The sequence below is a fragment of the Equus caballus genome, chromosome 13 (assembly GCF_041296265.1).
Source record: "Equus caballus isolate H_3958 breed thoroughbred chromosome 13, TB-T2T, whole genome shotgun sequence".
Lineage (NCBI taxonomy): Eukaryota > Metazoa > Chordata > Mammalia > Perissodactyla > Equidae > Equus > Equus caballus.
The window spans coordinates 50590197-50613114 of record NC_091696.1 but is presented as its reverse complement, the minus strand read 5'-3'; the positions used below and the strand labels follow the sequence as shown (position 1 = coordinate 50613114).

General features: G+C 48.8%; 2 protein-coding genes across 6 annotated transcripts in view; one reads left to right on the top strand and one right to left on the bottom strand.

The window, feature by feature from the left end:
• Positions 1 to 15865, top strand: part of DNASE1 (deoxyribonuclease 1) — a 28950-nt gene extending 13085 nt beyond the window's left edge. The window contains exons 2-11 of one of the 5 annotated variants that reach the window (XM_070230561.1): positions 9483 to 10092; positions 12054 to 12138; positions 12594 to 12741; positions 13108 to 13196; positions 13317 to 13400; positions 13731 to 13846; positions 14129 to 14241; positions 14318 to 14472; positions 15084 to 15180; positions 15459 to 15675. In XM_070230561.1, the coding sequence (XP_070086662.1) occupies positions 12595 to 12741; positions 13108 to 13196; positions 13317 to 13400; positions 13731 to 13846; positions 14129 to 14241; positions 14318 to 14472; positions 15084 to 15180; positions 15459 to 15506 (849 nt within the window). In that variant the 5' untranslated portion in view covers positions 9483 to 10092; positions 12054 to 12138; position 12594 and the 3' untranslated portion in view covers positions 15507 to 15675. 5 annotated transcript variants of the gene reach the window in all.
• TRAP1 (TNF receptor associated protein 1) overlaps positions 15808 to 22918 on the bottom strand; it is a 54719-nt gene continuing 47608 nt past the window's right edge. Inside the window, exons 16-18 of the mRNA XM_005599008.4 lie at positions 22387 to 22532; positions 16349 to 16421; positions 15808 to 16132 (exon numbers count right to left, since the gene is read on the bottom strand). Of these exons, the coding sequence (XP_005599065.3) occupies positions 16031 to 16132; positions 16349 to 16421; positions 22387 to 22532 (321 nt within the window). The 3' untranslated portion in view covers positions 15808 to 16030. The remainder of the gene's footprint in view (positions 16133 to 16348; positions 16422 to 22386; positions 22533 to 22918) is intronic.

The window sequence follows — 22918 nt, the reverse complement described above, 5'->3', positions numbered from 1 at the left end:
CTGTCTCTCATTGGCTGCCTTACCTCTGCACAGGACATTTATAGCTTGATGTCCATGCGGGCTATGCTAGTGAGACCAGCTTGCCTAGTTATCAGCCCACATCTTCTCCAACTCCCATTTCAGTGACTCATTATAGGTAATGAAAACAGACTGCTTCTGCCCATGGAGTAGCTCTCAGTAAACCAATGCCTGCTGAGGACTCAAGGAAGTGGCTGTAAATCAGAAGGCATCTGCTTGAAGGACTGCAGAGCTTCCCTGGCAGCCATGACCCAGAGGGAAGCTTGAGGAGGTGAGCCCTGCTTCCTGCACTGGCTTTTCCTCTTAGGGCACTGGCTGGCCAAGGGTGATTGCTAAAGGGCAGAGAAGCCAGAGGAGCTCCATGCAGTCTCGTGGGGCTGGGAATACTGAGATGGGGGTTTAGGCCTGCGGAGGCAGCAGGACTGAGGGTTGAGATCCCTGAGAGGAAGGGGGCCAGAGAAGTGAAGTTGACACTCAGCAGCAGTTTCCTCTCAAGGTATTTGATGATGAAGCTGCTTGGGGAAGAGAAGCAGGAAGTGGATGAAAAACAGAGCAGGATCTTTGGCAGTTTTATGGTGCTAAGGAAGAGTTCAGGGCCTGTCCAGGAGGAATGGCCATAAGAAACACCCCAGGCTCTCAGCTGGGACCCTTGGGGGGTGCTCTGGGGGTGGGGGCAAGCCACAGGTAGATTGGACTTCACAAGGGCTGCAGGTGAGCTCGGCATCAGCTGAGCCCCTGACTGGTGTGCGGTGGCCTACCCCTCTGCTGCCCACCCTGGAGAGAGATACCATCTGGACCCTCTGCGTTTCTGTGATTCACAGTGCCTGACACTCCATCAAGTTACTAAGCATACTAAGAAACAACAGCATGGGAAAAAAGGTGATAGACCCACTGGAGATTACGATAGAGTTATTGGACATGGACTTTAAAATAACTGATTAACATATTATAGAAAATAGGTAAGATGGAGAGTTTCACAGAGAATTGGAATTCATAAGTTAAGTGACAGCTGACGTCAGCATCATGGTGGAGTGAGTTTTCCCCTTTGTCTCTCCCCTCTAAGTTACAAATAGACGTTCATTAACCAACAGAGGGTTCCCTACACAACACTACAGATGCCAGAGAGATCCATGCAGCCACACATCTGAAGGTGGGTGGACTGGATCCCTGGGAAGTGGTGGAACTGGGTAAGCAGACCCCTCCCCGTCCCTGGCTACAGTGATCCAGGTTGCAGGTCCTCACACAGTGGCCAGGATGACTGCAAGAGGAGGCGGGGGCAGCCTGGCCTGCATGCAAACACTTTCAGAGTGGTGGCCCAGCCAATGGGAGCACCCACGGTGGGAACACTCCCTGCCAAGTGGCTGCAGCTCAGCCTCCATGAGGGAACCCCACACGCCAAACACAATGACTTAGCCAAGCTGCCTGCAAGCAGAGAGCCAGCCTGCATGCAAAAGAAAGCACCCCTCCCCTCCTGCATAGTGCAGCAGCTCAGTTGGTTGTCCCCTGCCAAGCACAGTGGTCCTGCCTGCACAAGAGCAATGCACCAGTGGAGCACAGAGTCCCCACTTGTGCATGTGGCATGACCCTCCAGGCAGCTGTGGCCAGGCCAGGCAAATGTAGAGCAGCCCTACCAACACAACTTGCAGCAGACAGGTTGGGATCAGAAAACACAGCTCCTGCCCCGCCCAACCCGCCCCCGCCCCCACCAGCAGTGCCAGGTGGAATCTGCAACCTGATGCTACCACAAATGTGCCGTCAAATGATCAATTCATCAAGCACCATGAAGAGCTACAGAAACACTTCAGAGCAGAAGGAAAATGACACAATCCAGAAGTCACAGAAATTTACAATCTAAATAACAGAGAAGTTGGGGCTGCCCCAATGGTGTGGTGGTTAAGTTTGTGCACTCTGCTTCGGCAGCCCGGGGTTCACAGGTTCGGCTCCTGGGTGCAGACCTATATACCGCTCATCAAGTCATGCTGTGGCAGTGTCCCATATACAAAAGAGGCAGATTGGCACAGATGTTGGCTCCAGGACATTCTTCCTCAAGCAAGAAGAAGGAAATTAGCAATAGATGTTAGCTCAGGGCCAATCTTCTTCACAAATAAATAAGAATTCAAAATAATTGTCATAAAGAAACTCAACGAGTTACAATAAAACTCAGAAGCACAATCAGAGGGACCTGCAACTAGAATACACAACTATGTACTGGGGGGCTTTGGGGCGAAGAGGAAGAAAAAAAAACACGAAGACTGGCAACAGATGTTAGCTCAGGTGCCAATCTTTCAAAAAAAAAAATCAGAAAGACAATTCAGTGAGCTCAGGAATAAAATTAATAAGCAGAAGGAATACTTCACCAAAGAGATTGAAGATCTAAAAAAAACCCAAATTCTGGATATGCAGAACACAACTAATGACATAAAATAATCCAGAATCCATAAAAAAAATAGAGGTGATGTTATGGAGGACAGAATCAGTGATTTAGAGGATAGATACACAGAAATGCTTTAAGTGGACGAGGAGAGCGAACTAAGATTTTTTTCAAATGAAGAAATTCTTTGAGAAATAGCTGACTCAGGAAAAGCAACATAAGGATTATAAGTATCCCAGAGGGAGAAGAGAGAGAAAAAGCAGAGAGCTTCTTGAGAGAAATAATAGCTGAGAACTTCCCAAACCTGGGGAAAGAACTGGACTTACAAGTACATGGAGCCAATAGAACTCTTAATTACATCTGGTCCAAAAGAACTTCTTCAAGGCCTATAATATTAAAACTGGCAAAAGTCAATGACAAAAAATATTAAGGGCAGCACAGCAGAAGAAAATAACCTACAAAGGAACTTCTGTCAGGATTTCGGCAGATTTCTCAGAAGAAACCTTACAGGCTAGGGGAGAGTGCTATGCTATGTTCAAAATACTGAAAGACAAAAACTTTCAGCCAAGAATACTCTATCCAGCAAAACTATCCTTCAGATATGATGGAGAAATAAAAGCTTTCCCCCAGATAAACAAAAGCCGAGGGAGTTCATCACCACTAGGCCTGCATTACAAGAAACGTTGAAAGGAGCCCTCCCATCTGAAACTAAAAAGCAAAGGTTTACAAAACCTCAAGCAAGGATATAAATAGACAGGATCAGAAATTTGCAGCTCTATGTCAGAAAAGGTTAGTAAACAATTATAACATAGAAGATAAAGAGAAAGAAAGCATCAAAAATAACTATAACCACTTCAATTTAGTCACAAACTCACAACACAAAAAAGAATAATTTGTGAAAACGATAACTCAGAAGGGGATGAGGCAAGGTATGGAAGCTGCTTATGCTAATGGAGATGAGAGGCTGTCAGAAAATGGACGGCCTCTTCTGTGAGATCTTTTATACAAACCACTGGGTAACCACTAAACAAAAAGTCAGAGCAGAGCCACAAATCATAAACAAAGAGAAGACCATCACAGAAAACCACCAAACTGAAATGGCAGTCAGAAACATAAGGGAAAAGAAACAATGAAAATATACAACAACCGGAAAACAAGAGATAAAATGTCTGGATTAAGCCCTCATATATCAATAATAACTCTAAATGTAAATGGACTCAATTCTCCAATCAAAAGACACAGAGTGGCTAGATGGATTAAAAAACAAAATCCAATAATATGCTGCCTCCAGGAAACACATCTCAGTGCTAAAGACAAACATAGGCTCAGAGTGAAGGGATGGAAGATGATACTGTAAGAAAATGCAAACAAAAGAAAGTAGGTGTTGCCATACTTAGACAAAGCAGACTTCAAGATAAAAAAGACAATGCGATGGGGGCCAGCCCAGTGGCATAGTGGTTAAGTTTGTGTGTTCTGCTTCAGTGGTCTGGGGTTTGCTGGTTCAGATCCTGGGTGTGGATCTATGTAGAGGTCATCAAGCCAAGCTGTGGTGGCATCCCACATACAAAATAGAGGAAGAGTGGCACAGATGTTAGCTCAGCAACAGTCCTCAAGCAATAAGAGGAAGATTGGCAACAGATGTTAGCTCAGGGTCCATCTTCCTTACACACACACACACACAAAAAGACAATGAAAGATAAACAGGGGCAGTATATAATGATAAAAGGGAGCAGTATATAATGATAAAAGGGACATTCCACCAAGAGGACATGACATAATACTTATGAATATATATGCACCTAACACAAGAGCACCAAAGAGTATAAAGCAACTATTAACAGACCTAAAGGGACAAATTGATAGCAACACAATAATAGTAGGGGACCTCAACACTCCACTTACATCAATGGATAGATCATCCAGACAGAAAGTCAACAAGGAAATAGTGGCTTTAAATGAAATACAAGATGAGAGGGGGGCTGGCCTAGTGGCCGAGTGGTTAAGTTCACGCACTCTGCTTCAGCGGCCCAGGGTTTCACCAGTTTGGATCCTGGGCATGGACGTGGCACCACTCATCAGGCCACATTGAGGTGGTGTCCCACGTGCCACAACTAGAAGGACGCACAACTAAAATATACAACTATGTACTGGGGGGCTTTGGGGAGAAGGAACAAAAAAACAAAAACAAAAACTAGACTGTTGTTGGTGAGCACAATGCAGTCTCTACAGAATCTGGTATATAATAATGTACACCTGAGGTTACACAATGTTATAAACCAATATGACCTCAATAAAATAATTTTAAAAATTAAATGAAAATTCTAAAACAGGAAAGTACATTAACTGAAATTTAAAATTCAGCAGGTGGATTTAACAGCCACTTAGAGTCAGCTGAAGAGAGGATTAGTGCACTGGAAGACAGACCAATAGAAAAACATCCCCACAAACACCACTGCATCAACTCGCACTATCCCTGTGAGCTTCCTCATCCTGGACCCTCAGGGCCCTGCTCACCCCTTCCATGGACCCCTAGCCTTGGGCAGGGATGGGGTGCTGCCGAGAAGGCTCTGGTGCTTAGGAGAGACTGAGGGGGCTTTTTCAATTGCAACCTTGTTGGAAACATTGCTAGCACATTGGGAGTCCAGTCAGTAGAGTTCTTTGACTCTAATGAAATCTTCAGGAGCCTCAGGTTTATCATCAGGAACACAAGCGTGTTTCTATTCTTGGGCTCGGGCTAAAGGTGTGCTAATCTCTCCAACATCTCCCTTAAAAAATGCCTTTTTAAACAGTCATCTTTGCATTTGCTTCTCTTCTGAACACAGAGTGCGGAAAGCAGCTCTGAGGAGCCAAGGGGATTGGGGAACCAACGGAGACTTGTCTGTGACTTGCAAAGAGGGGCACATATGCTGTTGTACAGGCTTCATGTACCGTGGAACTCAAGTGTGCCTGTCCCACCCATGTGATGGGCAGGGACGTGGCCGAGGGTGGGGAAACAGGGGCCGGGCTGCTGCTGAGCATGACCGTGAAGCTGTTGTAGATTGCAGCAATTCAGATGGTGTTGTTCTGAGAAGTTTTCCATCCTGGGTTAATGGTTTCTTTATAATGAACCAAAATAAATTCATGAGGGATGGTGAGGGGCCACGAGTCTGGGTCATGGGCCACGGCCAGCACACTGAGCTGAGAGATGACTATTGACTTGCACAGGTTGTTTGACGTGAATTAAAGCAATGTCATAGCAAAGACATCGGCCCTTTATCTGAAGTAAAAGAAGCCCCTTTGTCCTCTAAAATGCTATCTGTGGGGCCAGCAAACATCCCTCCCAAGGGGAGAGGAGGAATCCTGGGTGGAGCCTGGCTGAGGGGAGGCATGCCTGTGAGGCCCCAAGAGTTACCAGCTCCTGGGAGCCTCTGGTCCACTAAAGCTGAGTGCCCAGAGGACACTTGGATGCCCCACAGTGTCCCCCATTGCCTCAGGACAGGAGGCTGTGCTGCATTCTGTCTGGAGGGTCCATGAGGAAGGGAAATTCTCTCACGAAGCCAGGAGGGCCACCGAGGGAGGTGGGGAGCAGGAGGTGAGTACCAGCCCAGCCCTGCTGTGTTCAGCCTTTGTCTGTGGAGAGCCAGCCCCGTGTCCCAGGCATTGTTTTAGGTACGGGGCAGTTTCATGGACAAGATAGATGAGGACTCTGCTCCCATGGGGCTTGTGTCCTAGTCCAGAGGCCAGCCCTAAAGAAGTATAAACCAGTAAGAGCAAACACATTAAAACAAACACAAGTGATAAAGGTCATGAACAAGATAACACTGGCAGCATTGTGGTGGTAGGGGGAGGGCAGGGAGAGGATGACCTCCCTGAAGAGGTGACATTGAGCTGAAACCAGAATGACAGGGCGGCCCCGGCTCTGCAGGCAGAGCGGAAGGCCCTGAGCTAGAATCGCACAGGTCATGGTAGGCACTGGCTTTCATCCTAAGGACAATGAGAAACCGATGACAGATTTAAGCAGGAGAATAATGTGATCTGATTACACATTCACAAGATGTGCTGGGTGCTGTGTGGAGACTCAGATTGTGGGGGCAGGTTTCTGGAAGCAGGGAGACCACTGGGAGACTTTGTCTGTGCTCTCGGGAGGACCAGTGTAGGGGCTGCAGAACCAGAGAGGAGTGCAGACTCAGGATCCATTTGGGGTGGGGCTGAGGGAGAGCAGGGACCCAGAGGAGTCTTAGGTATCTCAGACCAGGGGCGCAGTCTGGTTCCGCCACAGCAAGTTCACAAAGCCCATCAAACGTCAAGTGGAGATGTCCTAGCCGAAGCTAGAATCTGGGACAAGGCCCCCACCTCAGAGGACAGAGAGAGGCAGGAGTGTTTCTTGAGCAGGTGGAAAACTATCATCCTTCTGAAGGCCACAGGGCCACCTGATGCTCAGGACTTGACAACTAATCACTGTCTACCAACCCACAGTTTCTGACCATTTGATACCCTTCTTTCTTACCCTCCACATCAAATTTGTCACCAAGTCCTGGTCCTAAGTTTGCAGCTCTCTCCCCACCTTGGCATCCCTTCTGCTCCCGCCACCCTTGTCCCTTCATCCAGAGCCAACCTGCTCACCTTCCCTCCTCCTAAGCCCAGCCCTGCTCCTCACAGTGGCCAGAGGCTTTTTCTAAAATGCAACCTAGGCATTTCAAGTTTTTTGGATTGTTTTCATTTTAATATTAACTTCTTGTTACTTCATTTTTGGATGATACATTGTATTCAGTTCTGTGGCTTGCAAATTTTTTGATTTATACGATTTAAAAAAATTAACCATGGGGCCAGCCCAGTGGCGCAGTGGTTAGTTCCCGTGCTCTGCTTCAGCAGCCTGGGGTTCACTGGTTCAGATCCCGGGTGCAGACATACGCACCACTTATCAAGCTATGCTGAGGCAGGCGTCCCATGTATAAAGTAGAGGAAGATGGGCAAAGGTGTTAGCTCAGGGCCAGTCTTCCTCAAAAAAAAAGAAAAAAAAATTAACCATGGAAAATTTCAACATATTCAAAAGTAGAGACTAGTATAAAGAACTTTCATGTACCCATCACCCAGCTTCAGGGCCAACATTTTGAAGCAAATCCTAGATATCCTATCATTTGATCCTTAAATATTTCAGTGTGACTCTGAAATCTGAGGGTCACTGAAAGCATACGCACAATGGCATTATCCAACCTACAGATCCAGGAATGTCAGCAGTTGCCAGAGCAGTGTTCTCATCTCCCCAGCTGCCTGTTAAATGACTTGTTTGTTAAGCAAATGTTTGTTTAAATGAGTAAGGAATACATTGTGTTACAGGATCCTAATGAGGACTGTAGGCTGCATTTAGTGATAATCTCAAGTTTCTTTGTAAGTTCCTCCTCTCTCTTTCACTCTTCTTTTCTTGAAATTTATTGATGATACCATTCTTTGTCCTGTAGTTTCCCAGTCTGGATTGTGCTGTGTCCCCAGGGTGCTGGTGACCTGAGCCTCTGTCCCTTGTATTTAGACCTAGCGGTTTGATCAGATTTGAGATGCTCGTGGCAAGCGTCCTCCTCAGTGCTGTTGTGTTCTCTGATGCGGAGGCACAGAGGCTGGCGGTCTTTTGTGAGTTAGTAGCCATTGATGACAAGTGCCTAGGTGAGGGGTTGCAAACTGCTGAGTCTCAAATTCCAGCTGTCCTTCCGCATTGCTTAGCTGGAATACTCCTATACATATAAAGAGGGATTTTGTCTCACTAACCATTGCATGCCTCTGCGGTTCTATTTACACAGGAAGGGCAGGGTAAGTTCTTGATTGTTTTACTTCGTTAGCCAGTTTGCAGGCTAACGGGTCGTTCCCTAGCATCGCCCAAGGCTGACTCATGAATTTTTTACATCAGTATGAACTCATGGCTTTAAACACAACTGAGATGTTTAATCCATTGCAATTGTTTGTCTCATTAGCAGTTTTTAGACTTGAGAATTTCTTTGTGACTAGATAGTCAGTCTGTTGTAAATGATGATGGCCAGACAAGAAAGTACGTTCACTATAGTAAGATATATAACCTGGTGACTCAGGTGTACCCCTTATGTATGCTAGACCCAGGTTCCCAACCATTCTCAGTTCAGAGCACCCCTAGTTTACGGTTCAGTAATTATTTTAAGAAACCCCTGGGTCAAAAGAAATACCTGTTTCATTTATTAAATAGGTGAGTCCAAACAATTTAAGTACTTATGTCCTAGCAATTTACAGTAGACATTCAGAAGAATAATAAATTTAAAGAAAAAATTGTTTCATTTCATTTTTAAGTAACCACAATTATTATGAATGAATTTGCATGCCTGGTGGGCACTTCTGTTTTTGTTGGCTGAGCAAGATTGGCCCTGAGCTAACATCTGTCGGCAATCTTCCACTTTCTTTTGCTTGAGGAAGGTTGGCCCTGAGCTAACATCTATGCCAGTCTTCCTCTGTTTTGTATGTGGGTCACCAGCACAGCATGGCTGACGAGTGGTGTAGGTCCACACCTGGGATCCGAACCTCTGAACCTGGGCCACCAAAGCAGAGTGTGCCAAACTTAACCACTATGCCACAGGGCTGGCCCCAGGAGGGCACTTCTTAAACCTTGGAATCAGATTGGACACTGCCACCCTTGTTGTCTGTTCCACATTGATTTTCACACAGTAATTGCTTTTTCAGTAACTGCCAGAAACCTAGCTTTGCAGAGACGTGAAATCATGGAAAGGAATGTAGAAGATAGAAATATGGAAACCGTGAACTCCCCTGAGCACAGCATCCAAAGATGCTGAGTATCACTATCCCTCTCAAAAGTAAGAAGTGTGCTCCTGTGCCCTGCGAGTGCACTGTGGGTTCACTGTGGGGCCTCAGTGCACAGTTTGGGAACCACTGCTCTGTGCTCTTCTCTTTTCCCTCTGGATCTGTGGATGTCCTACACCCCAGGCCACATGTTGGTGTGCGGTTAGTCACCCCCAACCCCCACTGCTCTTAGGGACAGGTCACAGGGTCTCACCTGACAGCCTGTGTTGGGTTTTCCTTTGAGGCCATTTGTTCCCAGCCTTGGTGCTTAGTGGGTTTTTTCTTTATCCTTTGATTTCAGCCTCATCAGAGCTCAAGACCTGGCTCCAACTTCGTTGTGATCGGGAGCAGGTTTACTTTAACCAGAAAGCGTGGCAGACTCTCAGGGTTGATGTAAAAACAGCCCAGCCTGATCAGAGAAAGTGGTTTGGGGTCATTTCCCTGCAGATGTGACTTTGAAAAACACCGGAAGTGCTGGGCTTCCTCCCTGGCACCCACTCTGCGTCTCTGGTGTGGGGCTGAGCACAGGAGGGCTGACTCCTCAGTCCACGACACCTGACTCTCCGCCACTGTGATGGGCTTGGCCCTGTTGCTTGCTGAGGACAAGAGAACGTGGGCAAAGGTGGCATCGTGCAAATTCCAAGTCTAGATCTCTGGAGGCATCGTGTATTTCTGTTCACCCCTCTGGAAGTTTCCACCTTCCACCACATTAGAAGAGCATGGCCTAGGGAGCCGCAGCCCCTCCAGCCTGGCCCCACAAAGAGGCCCAGGGAGCAGAGCCCTCCCAGCTGACCTGCAGACCTGTGAGCATAAGGACAAATGCATATGGCTGTACACATTGAGTTTGGGGGTTGCTTGTTACACAGAAACAGCTCACTGATCTAAATGGAAAAGAGGCCCATAAGGGAAAGGTAAGAGTGACAGAAATATAACATCCGAGGAGGGTTATTGTTCTTAGGGATAAGACGAGTCTTTAAGAAGATATGCAGTGATTCTTCTGTGGAATAATGTTATATCCACTGATTCCCAAGACAGACCAAGGAGGAAGGCAGTGACGGTTTTATCCCCATTTTATAGATGCAGATATTAAGGCTGAAAGTGGTTGAAGGTGCACAGATGAGCCCGGTCTGGGCCCTAAATCCCTGACTCCGGGCCAGGCTCTTCCCGGGGCTGTGCTGCCTCTCATGCGGGCCCAACTCTGAGCACAGCCAACATGGCAACAGCTCGGCACTTTGGACAAGTGGGGCCACGGTTGGGACCTTCCTTCTGGCGGCTCAGGGAGGGATGGCAGGGACCGTGGCTGGGAGCTCCCCAGAGCAGAAGGGGCAGTGTTTTGATCAAGAGGGCGGAGGTGCCAACAGAGAGGTGTCTGTGTTCTCTGTGCTGAGAACTGGAGGGGCTGGTCACCTGCGGTGCGAGCCACAGCTGTGCCACCTGTGGGAGGCATCCTGTGTCCGGCCAAAAGCTGGACCAGTGGCTTCCCTCTAGGTTGCTCCCATTGAAAGGTCTGGCAAGCATGTGTCCAGGAAAGAAACCCCTGGGAGAAAGGGGTCCAGGCACCTGCGTTGAATATGCCGATGGTCTTGCCTTGATGGTTGGGCTCTGGATTTTGACATATTTGAAGCTGTACCAGCCTCAGGGATTGAAAACAGGCGAATCAGCGATCAAGCCTTTGCCAAAGGCTCCGCATGGTGGGGCTCCTGGCAGCTTGAGGGCCAGGCCATATGACCCCATCTTGCAACCTCCATATCAAGGGACACACGAGCTGATTAGCATTCGTGCCAACAGCCGGGCTGTCTGTCAGCGTGTTTTCATTACTTCAGGGCATTCTGCTCTTGCTGATTTTACCTCCTGAACTGCTTTGAATCTCCTCTGCATCCTCTTGCTTCACCGCCAGTTGGCCAGATCTGTAGCACTTTCCTTTGACCTTGGCCCCTCCTGACTACTGCCCTCAGGCCACTCCCTGACCTCCAGTCCTCCACAGCTCTGAACCCCGCTTCACACTGCAAGACCCTCCATCCAGGGAGGGACGTGGCCCTCCCACTCACGGGGCTCTCCTTGAAGACCACAGCCCCCTCCCAAATGGGACAGAGCCCCCCTGGATGGGGTGGTGGGCTGAACACCCATGTCCTAACCCCCAGAACCATGAATGTGAACTTATATGGCAAAAGTGGACAGTGCAGATGTGATTGAGGATCTTGAGATGGGGAGAGGACCTTAAATTCAATCACCTGTATCTTTATAAGAGGGCGGTAGAGGGAGCATTGACACGGAAAAGGCAACATGATGATGGAGGCAGAGACTGGAGTGATGCGGACACAAGTCAAGGAACACCAGGAGCCTCCAGAAGCTGAAGCAGCAGGAAGGACCCTCCCCTGGAGTCTCCGGAGGGAGCGCGGCCCTGTGACACCATGATCTCAGCTCAGTGAAATACATTTCAGCCTCTGGCCTCTAAAACTGTTAGAGAATAAATCTCTGTCATTTTAAGTCACCAAGTGTGTGGTGACTTGTTACAGCAGCCTCAGGAAACGAATACAAATGGGAAAGTCAAGGATTCCAAAAGAAATGACTGGACCCAAGGCCTGACACGGATCAGGTCAGGCGCAGATATTATCAGGTGCTCTTTCTACAGTAGTGAGAACCTGTGTCTGTTGACATGAACACATGCCAGCCACTCCCATGTGGGAATGCATTGACATTGTTCCACGTCCTCCAGGTGATGCCCTGGGAAAGGTCACAACTGCCTGAACCTTTAAAGCTGCAGGCGGGACAGGCATTCTGTGTGCAGGGATCTGGAGCAAAGCAGCTCTGTGTGGGCCTCCGCCACGTTCTTAATAGAATCCTCTTCATAGATTGCTTTTTCTTCTTAAAGCAGCACAAAGAGAAAACTGCTATCAGAGAATATCAATTCCTGATTCTTGGCAGAACTCCTGTTATCTGTGGAAGTCACACTTCAGGTGAGTGTCTGGTGACCGAAGGGCTGTGTGATGTGTGGCCTGTGGAGAGCAGGCACAAGGCCCAGAGAACCCACAGGGTCCCTCTGGGTGACTAGCCATGCTGGGAAGAGCCTGGCCAGTCCTGGCTGGGTGGGTGCCTGGAGCAGCGGGACAGTGACAGTGAGCTGGTGTCCCACTAACAGCGCACCAGGGGCCTCTACAGGCTGGCGACCCTCCCAGGGACTCGTCTGGCAGGTGGAGGAGTGAGAAGCCCTCAGGGTCCTTGGTGCCAGTGTCTGGCTCTCGGGACAATGGTGAGAGGGCTGAGGCTCGCCCTGGCCTGCTCAGTACAGCCCACGATGAGAGGATTTACTCGGCCTGGGGTCCACCAGCTCTGCCCAGCTGGACAGTGGGGGAGGAGAGAGCACTGTCTCTGCTACCTCCAGACCCACACGCGAACATCATTCCTGCTCCAGAATGAGGGGTGCCAGGCTTACGGGGGCGCTGCTCGCCCTGGCCGGCCTGCTGCAGGTGGCCCTGTCCCTGAGAATAGCAGCCTTCAACATCCGGACTTTCGGGGAAACCAAGATGTCCAATGACACCCTCTCCAACTACATCGTGCGGGTAAATCCAGGCTGGCCTGTCCCTAAGGAATCCTGGGGCGGGGGGTGAGGGGGACTGTCACAGGCCCTGGGAACACTGCGCCAGTGGTTAGTCCTAGGCCAGTGGTCAGTGGACTACGGGGGTGTCAAGAGCCTCTGGTCTCAGCCCACTAGTTAGGCGGGACAGGGCTCTTGTCACTGCCATGCCATCCACAGCTGGCAGCAGAGTCCCAGCGGAAAGCATCAGGCTGCAGGCCAAACCATGACATGAAAGCACCCCAGGGCGCAGCAGCTGGGCCCCTGCAGGGACCTGGAGCAGGCAGGGCCCCAACACCCCAGTATCCACCCAGCCTGCCCCAGCTCAGCACTGCTGTGTCCCCTCCCCCAGATCCTGAATCGCTATGACATTGCCCTCATCCAGGAGGTCAGAGACAGCCACCTGACAGCTGTGGGGAAGCTGCTGGACAGACTCAATCAGTGGGTGACAGCGGTGGGGTCGTGGGGAGGTGACCCCTTCCATGGTATGGCACCACTTCAGCCAGGCCCTAGGAGGGTCCCCTTTTGGGTCCCCTAAACTGGGATGTTTCCTCAATCCAGGGATGACCCGAACACCTATCACTTTGTGGTCAGTGAGCCGCTGGGACGCAACAACTACAAGGAGCGCTACCTCTTCGTGTTCAGGTGAAGCCCCAGGCACCAGGAGGTGCGGCCCACCTCCTCAGAGGGCACCGACTGAAGGCGGAGGGTGCTCTAGAGAGCCCCTCTCCTCCAGGTGTGGGGGCAACAGTCTGTCCTTTGGGGCAAGAACTGGAGGCCACAGAGCAGGGTCCGAGTTGGGCCACCCCTCAGGTGCCTGCTGCGCCCCAAGGCCTCACAGCCTGTGCAGAGGCAGAAGGACCCGGGTGGGAGCTCCGGGTCCCTGCCCACCCAGACACAGCAGCAGGTGGCTTTAGTGAGACAGGCGGCGTCCCCAGTCCCAAGGTAAGCACCCTCCGGCCTGGCCTTCCACAGACCTGACCAGGTGTCCCTGCTGGACAGCTACCAGTATAACGATGGCTGCGAGCCCTGCGGGAATGACACCTTCAGCCAAGAGCCGGCCATTGTCAAATTCTCCTCCCCGTTCACCCGTGAGTGCTGCCGCTTCAGTGGTTCCTCTGCCCTACACAGCTGAGGGGACCTACCTGTCCCTTCCTAAGACAGCTTGAAAGCCAATGTTACATGCTGCCCTCCCAGCCCCAGTGCTTTGGACTTACATTGAACTCACTTAGGAAAACATCCACTCCCTCAGGGACTGTCTCATGTGTCCTCATCCCAGCCCTGAACGCAGGACTGAGCCTGGCCCCATGTGCCTTGGGACCAGGCCTGCCCACTGTCCCCCAGTGGGGCTAGCACGACCACCATCTCCACAGAGGTCAAGGAGTTTGCCATTGTTCCCCTGCATGCGGCCCCGTCGGATGCACTGGCTGAGATAGACTCTCTCTACGATGTCTACCTGGATGTCCAGCAGAAATGGGACATGGAGGTGAGGCCCGCCCCTGGTACTTGGCTCTGGAGGCCCCATCCTGTCCCTGGGCCAACTGGCTGGCGTCTCCCGGCAGGACATCATGTTGATGGGCGATTTCAATGCTGGCTGCAGCTATGTGACCTCTTCGCAATGGCCATCCATCCGCCTGCGCAGAAACCCAGCCTTCTGGTGGCTGATTCCTGACACTGCTGACACCACAGTGAAATCCACACATTGCGCCTATGACAGGTCAGCGGGACCTGGGCCTGTCACCACAGCCCCCTGGGTGGGCTCTGCAGGCTCAGGGCAGGGACGAGAGCGCCTCCACCAGCAGCCTTCACTTCTAGGTGCAGCTTCAGAAACGGTTCTCAAGGCCTCTGACACACACTCCTGAGCTTGAGTCAATCCACTGAGGAGATGGAATAAAGGGCGCATTTCTTAGTTTTGGGAAAAGCACACTTAGGGATAAGATGATGCTAGCTTTTCTCCTCTGCGTAGTCTCAGGCATACAGGTCAGTGTGCGCAGTCTGAGCACACCGAGACCTGAGTCTGACCAGGTACAAGGCTGGCCCCAGGGGGCTCCGTCCCTGGGCACCCAAGGGCTGCACAAGAACTGACAGAGACAGGAGCCGGCTCCCGCGGGTTTCTCGCTTGGAGCTGCCGCCAGGAAGGTGAGATGCCCAAGCGCCTGGTGTGGGTGAGGGCTGAGCTGGGCCCGACTGGCTCCACGGGCACAATGGAAGGATGTGACATTTACCAGACCAAGAGATGAGGTGGGGACCGTGCTGGCATCTGAGGTTTAACTGCACGGAGCCGGAGAGTGGGCTAAAGGGGACCTCCTCTTGCATCCGGTGCTGCAGGATTGTGGTTGCCGGAACTCTGCTCCAAGAAGCCGTTGTTCCCGACTCGGCCGTTCCCTTTGACTTCCAAGCTGCATACGGCCTGAATGACCAGACTGTAAGTGTCCCTCCTGTTTGTGGTGTGGCTCTAACGGGGGCCTGGGATGCAGAAGCATAGTGAGATCTAGACCCATGTGACTTCTAGCAATCGCTGCTTTTCTCATTGACTCAAAAGAGCCACTTGTCTCGGCCCTGGGGCCTCTTGGTCTCCTCTTCCCAGGCAGATGTGACAGAACAAAGTACCTGGGTCCAAATCCTGACCTGGCCCTCGAGGAGTACTGTTTGCAGAGTACACCACACTGGGCATCCCTGTGCTCACCACACATTTCCCCCCAGGCCGAAGCCATCAGCGACCACTACCCAGTGGAGGTGACGCTAATGTGAGCAGGGTCCCTGGCTGGAGGCCTCTGCAGCTCGCCTGTCGCTGCTCCTGGGGACCTGCACAAGAACTGAGAGAGATGGTTGATCCTGCTGTCACATTCAAGTGCTGGGGACAGAGTTTAGGAAACCAGTGCCGAGTTCCCTGAGCACAGTGCAGCACCATCTCCCTACTGTCCCCACCCAACCACCACGGCAGCTGGAGTTTGAGGAGGGCTTCTTCTCACTGTACCTGCTTCCACCCGAGCATAGCATTGTGTCACCAGAGCACTCCACCTTCTCAGAGTCTGGACAAAAAGTATCACCCTTAGCTTAAGAAACACCTTTTAATTTAAGTAAATAAAGCTCGAAAGGGGGTGCTGGCATCATTGGCATCAGTCCTTCCTTCTCTGGCTGGTCTCAGGCTGTCTCAGCCCACGGCAGTGGTGCTCGGTTCTATTCACCATCTCCACTGGGGCCCTAACACCACAGGGAAGACCTGGGGCTTTCACGGCTGTTGTGCTGCACACCAGGACCTGGCCCCTCAGCTGTCAATGTCGCTCCAGAGCCTTGACGAGCAGGTTGTTCAGGCGGCTCACCATGGCCCTGGGGTCATCAACAAGCCCAGCTGCGATCATGGCGTTCTCATAGATCTGAAAGGCCGGGCGGGAACCTCGTTAGTGGGGGGAAGGCCCTGTCCCAGCTCCAACTCAGGGACCCAGAATTGCAGAGAAAAGAAGGGAGGAGAGAGCTGTTCCTTTCTAAAACAGGATTTTAGAAGAAACTGAGCTGTCCCGCCGCAAAGGGAAATGCAGGCTCACAGACGGGCAGCCCAGCACCTCAGTTCTCTTTGCCTCCGAGACACTCACCTGATCGACGAGCAGCTGGGCCAGGTCAGGCTCATGCTCTCTCAGCTGACTGAGCTTCTTGATCAACGTGTGCCTGCGACAGAGAAACCAGCAGCAGTTAGCTCAGGGCTCGGGGCCGCACGCCAGCATGAGGGCCTCTAACTTCGTGTTCCAGTGACTTTTCTGAGATGGTGGGGTTACCAGAACATTTAAAAAAGTGTAACAGGACGGTCCCGTATAAAAACATACGGCACATAAAAATGAGAAAGGAGATGTAAATGCTCCTTTACAGATCATGTGATTATTACCCAGAAACCCAAGAGAATCAGTCAGGGGTTTTGGTATTAGAAAATGTATTCAGGGCTGGCCCTGTGGCCGAATGGTTAAGTTCGCGTGCTCCGCTTCGGTGGCCCAGGGTTTCGCCAGTTTGGATCCTGGGCACGGACACGGCACCACTCATCAGGCCATGTTGAGGTGGCGTCCCACATGCCACAACTAGAAGGACCCACAACCAAAAATACACAACCATGTACTGGGGGGCTTTGGGGAGAAAAAGCAGGGGAAAAAAAAAAGATTAGCAACAGTTGTTGGCTCAGGTGCCAATCTTTAAAAAAATAAATAAATAAATAAAATGTATTAAGTACCAAAATTAATATAAACTACACACAACAAAGGGAAAGAAAGAAGATTTTAAGGTATAAAAAGGCATAGTTGGTTCCTGGATAAGCAAACCATAAAGAAAGGTGAACCTTTCCCTAAATTAATCCACACATTTAGTATGTTTCCTTTATATCAATACATTATATTAAAAGATTTCTTTTAATTTACAAAGAAAAGTAAACATGGAAAAACAGCCAGGAGAAGTTAAGGAAGGAAGTCCCAGATGTTAAGACATGTGATAAAGTGCCAATAATTGAACAGTTTAGTTATAGAAAATGAAATGGCAACAGCTCAGCGCAACCGAGTGGACAAACAGCCCCACTGTACAGATTTGGGAAGTTCGTTAGCACCTGACAAAGACAGCCTCACACGAGAGCAGAAGAGACAGGATAACTGGCCAGTCAATGAGAAAACAAGTTGGATACCTACCTGATTCCTTAGACTAAATAAATTCCAGAGGGATCAAAGATTAAAGAGCACAAAATTATAATACTAGAAGGAAACAGGGAAGAAATGTTTTATAATCTCAGAAGGAGAAAGCCTTTCCAAGCAAAATGTAAACCCAGGGGTCAGAGAGAAAAGAATGACAACTCTGATGAGAGAAATTGAAATTTTTTCTGCATAGGAAAAGAATGCCATGGATAGAGTGTCTAACGTTACTTGTAATAAGAGATATACATCAAAATCATATGATAATTTTTTGCTTATGAGAATGGCAAAAATTGAGAAGTTTGGGAAATGTAAATTTGCCTGTTATAGAAGACAATTGGAGTCTATAAAAATTAAACATGGACGACGCTCTGAGACTTAGCAACTCCCTTTCCTCATGGCACTGTTTATAATAAGAAACTTTCAAAAAGCAAGATGAGGAAGGCTGCAGAGCAAGTCACCACTTGTATAACAGAGGGGAAGCCCCAGATGGATTTGCACACACACACACACACTCGCCAGCATCTCTGGAAAGATACAGAAGGAACCTAACGCGGGCTGCACTGAGGACAAAGAAAGGAGGGAACTTTCACTATAAACTCCTTTGGTTGTTTTGAATTCTGGGCCATGTGAGCATATTAACTAATTTTAAAGGGAAATAACATTTAAAAAGTAAAGTCTTTTGGCAATAGAAATGAGCACTTCCATGCAGTTATCTTATAAAATTACTTTTGTGCCAGAACTAGTTAAAGTGACTGGGCATCCAGTCAGCATCAGCATCCGACTCCGGCAGGGACCCACAGCTGGAAGCCACATACCTGCCCGGGGCTGGAAGCACACAGGTTATGCAAGCTGGTCCAGCTCTTCTGGAAAGGGGGCTGACGCCGTGCACCACTAGCCATAAGCCAATTCAGATTTTTCACCCAGTAATTTCATGTCTAGTAATTTGGCCCAGAAAAGGGAAAAGGAACCTCCCTCACTCCCCAGTAGTTTATAATAACGAAAATTTATGGTTATAAAGCAACATGGAAAAATACTTATCATAAAGTAATGAATGAAAAAATTAGACATGTACTATTAAAAAAACCCAAAACCACTAAAACGTAAGAAAAAAGTCCAAAAGAAAATATACCAACAGGCTATAGTGATTGGGGAATGAGACTACGGATTTTGTTTTTAACATTTTTGGTAACTTGTTTATGTAATTTCATTTTAAAAATTATTGCTGTACACAAAATCCATTTTCAAAAACAACTGTCTTCAACAGTTACAAAATCAAAGTTCAAGATATCCAATAAACAGTGCTAACTTCAGCTGCACATATACTAAAATATCCAATAAATAAAGCACATTAAAGAACAACTCTATAGGGGGCCGGCCCCGTGGCCGAGTCATTAAGTTCTCGCGCTCCGCTTTGGCAGCCCAGGGTTTTGCCAGTTCGGATCCTGGGCGCGGACATGGCACCGCTCGTCAGGCCACGCTAAGGCAGCGTCCCACACGCCACAACTGGAAGGACCTGCAACTAAGATATACAACTATGTACTGAGGGGATTTGGGGAGAAAAAGTAGAAAAAAACAAAAAAGATTGGCAACAGCTGTTAGCTCAGGTGCCAATCTTTTTTTCTTTAATTTTTTATTGAGTTAACGATAGGTTACAATCTTGTGAAATTTCAGTTGTACATTATTGTTTTGTCAGTTGTGTTGTAGGTGCACCCCTTCACCCTTTGTGCCCACCCCACACCCCTCCTTTCCCCTGGTAGCCACTAATCTGTTCTCTTTGTCCACATGTTTAAATTCCTCATATGAATGGAGTCATACAGAGATTGTCCTTCTCTACCTGGCTTATTTCACTTAACATAATTCCCTCAAAGTCCATCCATGTTGTTGCAAATGGAACGATGTTGTTCTTTTTTACGGCTGAGTAGTATTCCATTGTATATATATACCACACCTTTTTTATCCAATCATCTGTTGATGGGCACTTAGGTTGCTTCCATGTCTTGGCTATTGTAAATAATGCTGCAATGAACATTGGGGTGCATGGGACTTTTGGAATTGCTGACTTCAAGCTCGTTGGATAGATACCCAGTAGTGGGATAGCTGGATTGCATGGTAGTTCTATTTTTAATTTTTTGAGGAATCTCCATACTGTTTTCCATAGTGGCTGCACCAATTTGCATTCCCACCAGCAGTGTATGAGGGTTCCTTTTTCTCCACATTTGTTACTATTTGTTTTAGTTATTTTTGTCATTCTAATGGGTGTAAGGTGATATCTTAGTGTAGTTTTGATTTGCATTTCCCTGATGATCAGTGATGATGAGCATCTTTTCATGTGCCTATTGGCCATCCATATATCTTCTTTGGAGAAATGTCTGTTCATGTCTCCTGCCCAGGTGCCAATCTTTTAAAAAAAAAGAATAACTCTATAAAAAATGTAAAAGAAGTTTACAAAAAACATAAGTTACAAAAAGATATTAAATAAGACCTTGGGCGAGCCCAGTGGTGCAGCGGTTAAGTTCTCATGTTCTGCTTTGGTGGCCTGGGGTTCACCGGTTTGGATCCCGGGTGCGGACATGGCACCGCTTGTCCAAGCCGTGCTGTGGCAGGCATCCCACATATAAAGTAGAGGAAGATGTGCACGGATGTTAGCTCAGGGCCAGTCTTCCTCAGCAAAAAAAAGAGGACAGGCAGATGTTACCTCAGGACTAATTTTCCTCAAAAATAAATACATAAATAAGAACTAAATAAATGGAGAGAGAGATTATGTTCATGGATGGAAAGAACTGATAATATCAAGATGCCAATTCATTCTAAATTGATTTAGAGAATCAATGCAATCTCAATCAAACGCCCAAGAGTTTGTGTGTATGTGCACGTGTGGAACTCGTCAGACTAATTTAAAACTTCTACATACAAGTGAGGACCTAGAAGAGCCAGGACACTCTTGAAGGAGAATAAGGGAAAACTCACCTTTCGAATATGAAGACTTGTGAGAAAGCTGAATGGTTAAGACAGTGGCAGTACTGGCACAGACAGACACACCAACAGAACAGACATGCGTACATGGACTCCTGATACTTGACGACAGAGAAGGCCTCATGAATCGGCCAGGAGCAGACAGGTTGATGCAATCCCCGGTGTGGGGTGATTAGGCGTTCACATGGAGTAGGATGAAAGTGGACCTCTCCACCTTGTCTCCCTCAGACAAACTAATTAGAGATGGGCTAAAACCCAACTTTAGATGGGGCTAAAAGGTCAAAATTATAACACTTTTAGAAGGAAACAGAGGAGAACAAATTCATGACTCTGGTGAGAAAGATTTCTTAAATAAGACCCAGAAAAGCATCGAACAAAGATTTATAAATTTGATTATATTAAAATTAAGAATTTCTCATCAAAAGGCATCTTAAAGCAGGTGAAAAGACAGAGTGAGAAGAGATATTTGCAACTAATAACTTTGTTAGTGCTGTCAAGTCGATTCCGACTCCTAGCGACCCTGTGGACGGCAGAGCGGAACCCCGCATGGTCTTTCTGTGCCTCCTCTCACCTTCTTGCACTATATCAGACAACGCTCTGCTGCTATTCACAGGGTTTTCACGGACAATTTTTTCAGAAGTGGGTGGCCAGGTCCTCCTGGTCTGTCTAGTCTGGAAGCTCCACTGAAACCTGTCCAGCATGGGTGACCCTGATGGTATTTGACATACTGGTGGCATAGCTTTCAGCATCACAGCAACACGCAGCCACCACAGTGTGACAATCGACAGATGGGTGGTGTGGTTCCCTGACCAGGAAACAAACCCGGGCCGAGGAGGTGAGAGCCCAGTCTTAACCACTAGACAACCAATATAAAGAATTAAAAATCAATTTAAAAAAAGAGAGAGAGAGATCCCAACGGGAAAAAGAACAAAGTCTTTTTTTTTTTTAAAGATTTTATTTTTCTTTTTTCTCCCCAAAGCCCCCCGGTACACAGTTGTGTATTTTTAGTTGTGGGTCCTTCTAGTTGTGGCATGTGGGATGCCGCCTCAGCATGGCCTGATGAGTGGTGCCATGTCCTCGCCCAGGATTCAAACTGGCGAAACCCTGGACCACTGAAGCAGAGCACTTGAACTTAACCACTCAGCCACAGGGCTGGCTCCAAACAAAGTCTTAAAAGACATGTTGTGAGAAAGCCAAAGCCAAGCCGAAGCCCAAGGCCAGTACATGAGGGACCCGGGAGTTCTCATGCTCTGCCGGGGGAGCTGGCGCCTGCGTTCTGGAAGCAGTGGGCATCGCCTAGCCCAGCTGAGGATATGGCAGTTTCACACCTGGACACACACCTCAGAGAAACTCTCACATGGGCCAGACACGTGGAGAGGAACGTTCACAACAACCTGTTCCCCAGAGCCCCCAAACGGAAACTACCTGAATGTCCAACAAAGTAGGACAACTGTGCTGAGACAGATTCATACCATGAATATCACTCAGTTATGAACACAAGCGACAACTAGCCTCCACACGGACGGTCTCCCACACACTGAGGAAGAGAGACTTCAAAAAGAACACGCGCACAGGGATTCCACTCACAGAGAAGCTCAAAGACAGGCAAACTGACTTGTTGTTTAAGGATACAAATAGGTGAGAAAACCATAAAGCAAAGCAAGGAAACGATTATGACAAAAGTCAGACTGTGGTTCCCTGAGGAGGGGGCAGAATTCCAGAGGAGAGAGAAGGGGGAGTAGCTGGAGCCAGCCAGGCTCGGCTTTTTAAACTTTATACGCACGTAAACTGAATACAGTTTGATTACACAGGTGCTATCCTTACAGACATTCCTCAAACTGTACTTAACCTTTATGCACTGTTCCTATGTGTTGTAAATAAGGGAAGAACACACACTCACAATTTTAAAGGATTACCTGGCAGGCCAGAAACTTGCATGCTGTTCCATGGGCTTCAAGGGCCCTGGGGCTGAGGCCTGGGACCGGCAGCCTTACCTGGGGTTGATCTCCAGCGTGGGCTGCAGCAGCTGAGCGCGCTCCTCCTGGGTCTTGGCCAGCTGCTGCATGCGCAGGAAGTGCCGGGTGGCCCCCATCTCCAGCACAGTGATCATAGCAGGGTGGGTGTCCAGTCGAAGAGTCACCTAACAACCAAGCAAGGCCGGGGATCAGGGGTGAGGGAGGACGCCAGGGGTGAGAGGGGGCCCATGGGTGGGGGACCCTGGGTTGGTAGGGTCCTGACCACGTATGAAGCTTCCCCAGATGACAAGGCTGAAGAACGCAGGTCTCCAGGGACATACCCTACGGACCTCCACCAGTGATGCCCGTCCCTCCCTCCCAATCATCCACTAACGAGAAGGGAGCCTGAACTGCTGCCCCACGTGCAGATCCTGCTGTCCTTCCTCTTCTAGCCCCCAAAGCCACCAGTTTGGCAATGTCCCAGTTACTATCCAAGGACTATCATGCCTGGTGTTATCTGCATCTCTCTCCTCCATGGCAGCTACTGCCAAGTCCCATAGCGACTGTCTAA